The following is a 10220-nucleotide window of genomic DNA, read 5'->3' as shown; positions in this document are numbered from 1 at the left end:
CGCAAGTTTCTGGTTTCACATTTTTAACTTCAAATGGTGTGACAATTCATAACGGCCCCCTCAAATCCAAGATTTACCGTCAAATCAGAATTCCATGAATTCTGAACGTGCAGCAACATTTTCTAACATCTCTCGCACGATGTTTCTATTCCAGTCGTTTACATTTTTTTCCCAACGCAGACAAGGATTCACTAACGGAAGTCCTTCTCAGAAAACTCACAGAAATTTACTGTAAGTTTTGGATTTTATTTCTAAGTAGAATGCGTAGAACTCAAATACATTGTTGATTAGTTTTTAGAATGTTCATTTGCTAAAGGTATAACGTTTCACTGATTTTTTAATTAAAAAAACACATATGTTCTTATGCGGTAAAACACTAATGGGATTAAAAATACTATCAAAAAGAAACTATAAATTGTACAAAGAATAAATTATCAAAACACGAATATATTCTTCCTTAAATACACAATCATGCCATTAGCTGTTAAGTCCAATATCCAAAGCACCAATGAAACAAGTTAAGGGAAAGGGGGATGAATAGTTCACAACAGGATCACAATGAAACTATTTTATGCTGGACTTCAATTAGGAAAATTTGATCTTTATTTCCATACTTTTCTTCCTCACAGATGGTCTGGTGAAAAAGATGCCTGAAAATACAGAAAATGAATATATTTTATCTATGTTAGGGTAACTTTTTACGATATACTTAAGTCTTACGTACTAATGACGCTGTCATTGCTCACACGGGAAAATGAAAATTAGGTCACATCAAAAACAACATTGTAAGCTTAATTACAGATTTATTAATGATTAAGATGCTAAATAAGATAAATATACAAAATCGGCACTTTTGAAAATCTACACTTCAGTGAATATCGCCTCCTACACCTCTTCTGGTTAAAATAACCCCTCCAAAACCCAACTAAACATCTGCCAAGACAACAGAAACTTTGTGTGGGAAAGCATGATACAAAAATTTCTTTTGATAACTGAGTATGATAAAAAAAATCTTTCTGTATTTTTGACATCATTTGTCTGCCCGTGAATGGTTTCACTGAGTTAAAAGAGCAATGATCAACACAGAATGAAAATGTAACTGATAGCTGAACAATGTACGCCGAGAAAAGTTGAATTGGCAAGCTACTTAATTCCGAGATAAAGAGTTGTAAATAGAGCACGAGCACTTGCAGCATTACGTCTACCTACGAAGCCTTATTTATGGAAATATACGCTGGCCCTGTGGAACACAGTCCAGGTACGAAAGCTGGTTACAACAATGTAGGATCAAATACCCTTTCACTCACTTCCTCATATATATATTTAAACATATATTACACGAAAAAATGGAAATTAATATTAAACTGTTTTTAACATACAAGTTAATGACAATTTAATGCACACTAACACACTTTGACCAATACCAAGAACTTTTTAAGTCCTTTAGAGGACTATTTAATGAGGTTAGGACAGGAGTCCACCAAAAAAACAGCTCTGTCTTAATCAGAGCTTTGGCTTATGCCTCAGCCCCAATGCAGTCACTTTGAAGATCCAAAAGCACCACACTTCTGTAGGTGCTTTGTATCAAGTGATCATCATGTGAAAAATAGCGCCACTGGAACAAGAATCGCACTGCACAATATCACTTCAAGTCCCGGAAAATCTAGGTGCGGTCAGAACCTCGATACTCACACCATTAAGAGCTCGAGGCAACACGGATCAGCACTATCCACTTAGATCAGATCTGCAACATTCATGGGCATCTCATCAATATGGGTATTGTAGAATTGTTCAATGTCCTTAAGGGTACGTTTATCATCCTCTGTAACAAAGTTGATAGCAACACCTTTTCGGCCAAATCTGCCACCTCGACCAATCCTGCAAAAGAGTTACTCAGAATGAAAATCTTAATCAGCTATGTAATAGCAATTAACCTTTTAAAAGCAACATGTACTATTTACATACACTTTCACATATCGTTCTCCCAAAAACAAAAGTATTCTCACCCACAGAATAACTGAGAATGCCTATGAGAAAATTCTGGATAGAAACTGTCATTCTACAAATTTATATTAAGTAGAAGTTGGGATTTAGAATTTGAATTTCTAGGCTTTTGGCATCTCTGGCCATGTTAACCCGTTAGGTCTGAGAGATGACATTCTTCGGCGAGCACACTATCCGGCGAAAGGAAAGGAAGTGATCTGGGACCTATGTTAAGTACCATCCCACATCTGCCTGGTAAGAATGAGGAAAACAAAGGAAAAATTCATTCAAGATGGCTGACCTGAAAGCTTTCTTACACTGTCGATCGAGTGCCCCCACCGGGAATCGAACCTGGGACCATTCAGTGGAAGTTAGATCTATCAGGAAAGTGTTAATTTTGGAAAAAGCAATTTTATTTCATTTGGTAACAGCATCATTTCTATACTACCTCTTTAAAACACTCATTGTTTTGATCAGTGCCATATTTAATGTGACTGCTGTGAACAACGTGATTGAAATCTGTCGGATCTCGCTTCCAATTACGTTAATATATCAAGAATATTTGAGTGATTGTGCATAGTTTTATTCTATTGCTCTCAGAACATGAATCCCCACCCCTTTTCTTTTCCTTTAGTTATCAACAAATCTAATTTGTTCATTCTTGCTAAGTGGCTTTTGTTAAGTGAAAACGGCAAGCAGTATCGTTTGAAACAACAGATATCCAGATTTTAATTATGTATATTGTGTGAATACAACGGTGATTGGATCCTGATTTCAGCATATTCAGTGATCATAATAAGTGAGGTAGATCATTTCAGTGACGGAAATGAATATAATATCTACTTTTTAGGCAGAGGCAAGTTGAGCATAATTGAGAATAAACAATGAAATAGCAGTAATCGTACCCATTCTACTAATAAAGTGACTTTTCTTATACCTATCGCCATACAAAGGCAAATGACGTTCAGGTAGCAATAGACACATGAAGACTTTTTTAAATTATATAGTTAGCCAGCTATATATATATAAAGCATACAGGAACACAATGATTTGGTTGAAATATTATGGAAAGTCATTTATACATTCCTATGACTTCATATAGGAAGGACCTACACACACATTTTATATTATATTATATATATATGTAAGAGAATTTATAAATTCTATACAGCTATAATTTTTACAGCTTACGAAAACATTTATTGAACGACCCACGTAATTTGAGGACGCTGAATTCAATTCGAGTTTTTAAAAATTCGCATCTACAAGGAACCTAGAAGTGATCTCAAAATTTGATATACAGTGGAGTCTCTTTAATTAGAAATCCAAGTGGACAAGAAAAAAATCGAATTAACCAAAGAATCTCATTTTAAAGTAAAATCAAGGGAACCAAATAACTGTACTGTATATGAAAAACTAATTAACATGCAATGCACCTTACCTATAAAGCACCAAATTTTCGTAAGGAATTAGAATAGGCGCCGCGACCTGACATTGTGCATAATGCACGTCAATAGATCACAAACTAATCTGCTTACCCTTTTGTCACCGTTTTAGTTCAGTTAAAGAGAGCTGCACAAATATCTCGTTCTTGCGTCATTTGCTAGTGGAGGACAGGGTTCAAGGTTATTGACATTTCTACAGAAGAGATGGACACTTCCAGGTTATTGAGGAGGTAGAAAGATTAGTACCAACCATCTTCTGCCGGATTCTTTATAACTGGAGGGAGTCCAGCTGAGGTGGTATCAACAAAATTTCTCTTTCCCATGGTCGCTTCTGGATAAGATAGCAAAAACCAGTTGAAATTTCATTGTTCTATTTGCAATTTGTCAAACACTGGAAATTCTTCCATGTAAATACTTCGAATTATCAAAACAGGAGGTTCAAATGTTCAATTTACCCACGATTTTTTACCATTATTTTTAATACAGTTTAAGGGGAATAAGCTTTTGTTCGAATTAAAAAGAGTCCGCTGTGTATATATATATCTCAACTGGGCTAATTTTTCTAGTGGTTACGGACGGGTGTTTGAAAATAATTTCACTGGATTCAGGATTGTCAAATTAGTTTGAAACCGTACTTAGAAATGTATACAAGCGTAGGCACTTTATACTAATTGTGTCAGCGGTACCTCGTTACTTTCCTCTAGAGTTGATAGATGAATATATTTATAAGTTTTTAATGGATTCAATATCCTCAAATTACAATAAAAAGCGCGATTTGTTCAAGGGTGGGCACTGTCTTAACTAGTAGCATGATCATAAGATCTTTAGTGCTCCAGACGAGATCGTGACAGTGTATTGCCAGATCCTAAGTTTGAAACTCAAGTCTTGGTTTGGTAGTAAATTGTCAAGGATGACATCTTAATATTTACTTCAGTACTTTTTCCTTCCTAACTAAGAGTTTCGAAAACCCGGAAATGGGCGACAGTGGTTTGAATCACAAGGACGAACTCTTCAACGCATTACAGATACAGAAGAAGCAAGGCAATAGTTAAACCAGTTTCGTGAATGTTCTTAAGAAAAAAAACAAAAAATTATATTATATATATATATATATATATATATATATTGCAGTCAGTGTAATTTTTATCGGAAAAGATTCAACAGAAATTAGTTCGTAGGTTTTTATTTTTAAATGTTTATTTGTATAAATTTTAATTTCAACATAGGGTACTTTTATTTATTTTGTAGGATTAATCCTTCATATCTCCCACAAAATTTGCATGAATGATATTTTCATCACCATATATGAGTTAGTCTCTTACAAAATTTGTTGGTAGTGTTGAGTTTTTACTTGGAAAAAACTTGCATACACAGTACCTTAATTTTGTGACTTGAATAAATCAATTCGAAATCTGTTTCTACAGCAGCAGAGTACAATTTAACGTATTTTGCATTAGAACTACAACTAAAATTGGGAGAGGAAGACATGACCTTTTCTCATGTTGGTGCTTTTTCCATACGTACTTTTCCGAAACTGGTTTCTCTGTCGGCACTATTTCCAAAATTAAGCCAGATATTCTGGCAGCCTTTCTCGGCCATTTACGTCGAACACTGGTGCCACGCTTAAGAGTTCAAAACCACTTTTGTCCTTTCTTCGTGTCAAACAAGCAAGAAATGAATGTAACACCGCCTGCTGAGTAACTTCATTAAATAAACTTAACGTATCAATAAATTCAACGGGAACTTATGATCACAGGTCAATACCGCTATGAAAATTAAGACCCTAACACAGATTACAGTATTTCGAAATTTTAACGAAATGCGTACTCACCTGTGAATATAATTCTCTCTATTTGACGGAAGATCATAATTTATCACCAGAGACACTTGCTGAACATCAATCCCTCGTGCAAGAAGGTCAGTAGTAATTAACACCCTGCTTGAGCCAGTACGGAACTGTCGCATGATTATATCTCGCTCACGCTGTTCCATATCTCCGTGCTTTAAAAAGACAAATGTTCAACAATTAGAAATAGCAATATAATAATACACAAATATTTACCTCTTCCAAGATATTAGTATTTTCGAGATCAAGGACTTATATTTCAATAAACAAGAATTACTTTTTATTATGTAGCTCAAAGAATTGTTTTTAAATCATTTCAACATACTCTGGTGTTTTTCGGTAGTCCGTAAGTAGTTACATACAAGACAAAGTTTTGTGTTGACTATACGACGGTTGCTGGAAGCTTCTACGAACTACTACTAACAGTGACACTATAGTGCTGCCAGTCTTGAGCCGTGGCAAAAATGAACTAAAGCTCCATCCTCGACACACCCACGAGTTGAACCAATAAGCGAAAGGGAGTGGAATTCCTTCGGCTGATAGCAGCGCTTGGAAAGGGAAACTAAGTGTCAGGTCAATGTGGTATATCTATCGTGTTCTGATATAAAATTCGGAAGAAAAAACTTTTCTATGTTTAAATTATCTTGAAGCCTCTTCGTTTAACTTTCACAGCAGTTTGCAGGAACACTTCAGAGACTGTTCGGAATGCGTAAACAGCAACTCCAGCCGATTCAAGTATCACCACGCATCCTATTTTCATATGTGGAAATAAAATCATTAGGTATTAAATCAAGTGTATATGGACAATGAGTAATTCGACATTTTTATTGGACAAAGCAGGGTTGGCAAAAACAGTTTTTATTGAGAAAAAAAAAGTCTTTCGGTTTAAATAATTTGCTCTATATATATCACATAGAAGAAATAAGGGTTTCGCCTTGGTGTTATGCAACAATCGGGTTATGCTGGAGTCACAAGCTTAAAGCGGAATCCAATCCGCTCCTCGGAATACATCCGAGAGAAATTGTCCATTTGAACTCAAAACCGGAACTAATTGGCCACAAATGCGATACGTCTGCCGATTCACTTACGAAGGACTCCTGATAAAAAGTTTTACTGATCTTTATATACTTGTTAATATAATTTGTCAGGAGTCATTTCAGAAGGATAAAAAGATAACAGTTGCACAAGTGAAACCGTTATACAGAATTACATATGGACAATTTCAAAATACCGCAGACTACGAAAGAAATGATTTAGTCCAAATTAGTTCACTATGACTTATTTTGCATCCCGATGGCAGAACTGTGTCTTTCTGCGATTAACTTTTTAAGTTAATTTTCTGCAGGAATTCCAAAATAAATTAAAAAAAAATATATATATATAAAGATTATACTATCATGTTTGTATTACAGCATTACACGAAGCATGGTAAATAGTTTTCAGCGATATCCCCCTAGTTCGAGTTACAACCCGTGAAGTCACATTTTTTGAATGAGTTTTGCTAAAAGAAGCAGATTTTAAATATTTATGATACGATATACCGTAGTTTGTAATGAGAGCAGTTAAAAAAAAAAAAGAAATCCTGATGGGGGATCCATTTAGGATAATGTACGTAAGCTGGTCTGTTGTTCCAATAGCATCACTAAGTATGTCCTTTGCTGCTGGCCTTTCTCCATCACATCAGTAACCACTGAATCCCAGCTTTCACATATGACCCCAGACAATGGTATACTCAAACATCATTAGCTTTACTGCAGAGTATTTGACGTAAAACAGTTCAAACTATATTTATGCGAGTCGTCTGTTTTTTATGCGAGTTTTCTGTTGGCTATTTTTTTATTTATTTTCCCTCTGGCAATTTTTCTGCGCAGGCGTGGCAAATTTTCTGCGATCACATCGCAGATCGCGGCACGTTCTGCTACGAAGATTTACATATCAGTAAGAAAAGTGAATAAAGCAGGATGGAAAAAAAAATTTTTTTTTTTTTCAAAAAAATCATTTTTGTTGATTTTTTTGATGTAAATCAAATCTTTTTCTTCGTATAATACAAGTCGCGAACTGAAGAAAAAACATTACGAATTATTATTAAATGTTAACTGTCATTTAAGTGAAAGTATTGGGTTTTAATTTTGAATTAATTCCCAATCGTTAACTTATTTCAATCCCAAACAATGTTTCTTAAGCATTAAGGAAAAAGTACAGCAATGTATATTAACATGACACTATTCTTTTCACGAAAATTACTGATATTTGGCAGAGGCATATTTTTAAACAATTGGAACTAGCTAGCGGCACGAAATACATATAAAGTAGATAAATTTCGCCTAAAATTAACTAACTCACTCTGACCTATGGAACCCGGAGGTTCAATGCCATGTTCACAAAAGCTCTCCACTAACTTCTGTCCTTAGTCAACTGGATCCAGTTTTTACTTTGTATTCCTATTTCTGCGAGATGCAGCTTAATATTGTCCTCACATCTGCCCCTAGACCTTCCTAATGGTCGTTTCCCGATTGAACTTCCAGTTAAAACTTTGAAAGCGTTCCTACTTTCTTCCATTCTCGCTACATGTCCTGCCCACCTGAGCCTCCAAGATTTGATGACCCTAACAATATTTGGTGAATGGTATAAATTATGCAGTTCCTCATCATGAAGTTTTTGCCATTCCTCATTTCCGTTCCTTTTTGGTTCCGAATATTCGTTTCAGGATTTTATTCTCAATTACTTTCAGTCTGCGTTCTTCCCTCAGCGTACGCGACCATGTTTCACAACCTTACAGCACAACAGGCATAATTATCGTTTTATATATTTTAAAGCTTCAAATTCCTCGACAATTCGCGACGATAAGAGATTTTGAACTGAATAATAACACGAATTCCCTGCAGGAATTCCAAAATAAAAAAAAAATCAAGATGATCAGTTCCAGAAGAAGAAACACTTGTGATTGTTAAAATATGCTTTATGTGACGTGAAAAACAGTTCAAATGCGAGTTGTCCGTGCATTAAGACAACTATACATAGCAGGCACGTTTTATACTTTTCTGTTGGCTACTTTATTTCCTCTGACAATTTTTCCTGCACAGGCGCGGCAAATTTTCTGCGATCACATCGCAGATCGCGGCATGTTCTGCAATGGGGTCAAGTATCCACTTTATCAAAAGTATTATTCGATATTTTAACGTATCCAAAATGTGTCGTATTACGATTCCGAGGAACTTCTATTTAATACATAAATTTAGCCCAAAATTTTAATTTTTTTTTTTTTTTGTTTCGGACAGGGGATCGAACCCCTCTAAATACGCCCCTATTATCTGGAAACAAACTAATAGACGTGGACACAAAAGAGTTTTCATCTTAAATGTCCATGGTGATTTCCCCTTTGGAATGGAAATTTTAAAACCCTGTGTTACAAAGACAAGAAAGCAGGGTTCCCCCGTAACCCGTTCAAACGGGATTTTCCCTGATCGTTCCCTACATGATACTAGTTTTCATACTGTGCTTACATACATTTGAGTCTCATTGTATTATGATTATTATCTTCCATAATCGAAACAACAGAAGAGAAACGGGATTTTACTTACTTTCCCTTTAAATTAATTCATTTCGGAATTTGATTTAAATCAACGATTTTTATTTAAAAAATCAAGTGATTTAAATCTTGATTAAAATCTTGATTTAAATCAGACTGATTTAAATCAATCCACCCTGGAATAAAGATACGAATTATTTGAGTTCACTTTGGCTCTGACACATTTATACATAAACAGATACCAAAGATACTTCTGATTTCAATAAATGCCTCTCGCAGGGTTCGTATGACCCTCCCCGTCCAAAAAGTATGGCATTTCGATGTATTTTATCAATAGAAAACATGAAAATGAAACCATATTTATAATTTTTCTTTGATAGCAATGCATAACAATACTAACTATAAAAAAAAAAAAACACAAAAGAAACATTCATAAACTTATTAAACCATTAAAAAGAAAGGAAAAAAAAAAACTAAGCCAAAGAAATCAACAGTGGTGTATTTAGTGGAAACTCGCGTTCTGAAGAATAATGCGACGATTTGAGTTTTACGCAATGTATAGATGACCTCCGGCAAATAAATTATTGTATACCACTCAGTATTTATAGTAGTTTGATCTTCTGAAGCTGTGGTTGCTGTATGTCTGATGTAATGGAAGAAACAAGCTATCATTTACTTGGCAGCAGTCCTCGAACGAACTTTTACCGTTTTGATTCTGGAACACCTTAACTGTGGACTGCTGGTTAGTTTCGGGTACGATGAGTGGATCCAAATTTCGTCCCCTATAACGAGGATACCTCAAATTTGACTTACCTCTTGTATTAAGAGCAATTCCTTACACTAGCCTATTTTTGAGTTTCGGTCAAGTTGTGTGAAATATCCGTACGTTCAGGTGATCACGCAAAATTATGTATTGCTTTCGTATCGATGTCCAAGGATACTTTAATCTCAGGGTATTTCACATGCTGATATCTCAATAGCTTCGCGCACAGCATCAACATTATTGGCAACAATAGCCGAAAGTCGTTGAATGCACTGTTTTAGATACAATTGAACACGAAATCAAAAAAATCATTGACCGAAAGTGTTTGAGAAATTTCAATTTTTGAAACAAAATTACTACTTCAACCTGTTGTAAAAATGAAGGAATTTGCTTAAACAATCAAAGAATTTCCGCTAGAAAAATATACTCTTCCGAATTTTATACTATCGGAACTTTTGCACCAGATAGTAGTAGTTTACAAGAACTTTCCCAGCATCCTTCGTAGTACAGGAGTTAACGAGAATAAATTTACAGAAATTACGAAGAAATCTAATGATCACTTTCTAAGCATTGTACTAAGTTGCACACAATTCAAGGAAAGAGACTTTAGTGCAAGAAGTGATTAGTTCTTCTGTAATCCCTATAAATTTGTTT

General features: G+C 34.9%; 1 protein-coding gene across 2 annotated transcripts in view; it reads right to left on the bottom strand.

Moving 5' to 3' along the window:
* Window positions 1–427: 427 nt before the first annotated feature.
* Window positions 428–10220, bottom strand: part of eIF4A (eukaryotic translation initiation factor 4A) — a 42660-nt gene continuing 32867 nt past the window's right edge. The window contains exons 9-11 of one of the 2 annotated variants that reach the window (XM_081768527.1): window positions 5260–5429; window positions 1695–1878; window positions 428–650 (exon numbers count right to left, since the gene is read on the bottom strand). In XM_081768527.1, coding sequence (XP_081624653.1) covers window positions 1734–1878; window positions 5260–5429 — 315 coding nt within the window. In that variant the 3' untranslated portion in view covers window positions 428–650; window positions 1695–1733. Of the gene's footprint in view, window positions 1879–5259; window positions 5430–10220 lie in introns of both variants that reach the window. The other variant, XM_081768526.1, reaches the window with a different exon arrangement.

This window comes from Thermobia domestica, chromosome 8 (genome assembly GCF_964235325.1).
Source record: "Thermobia domestica chromosome 8, izTheDome1.hap1.1, whole genome shotgun sequence".
Classification (NCBI taxonomy): domain Eukaryota; kingdom Metazoa; phylum Arthropoda; class Insecta; order Zygentoma; family Lepismatidae; genus Thermobia; species Thermobia domestica.
The sequence above is the reverse complement of the archived record's forward strand: the minus strand, read 5'-3'. Positions and strand labels throughout refer to the sequence as shown.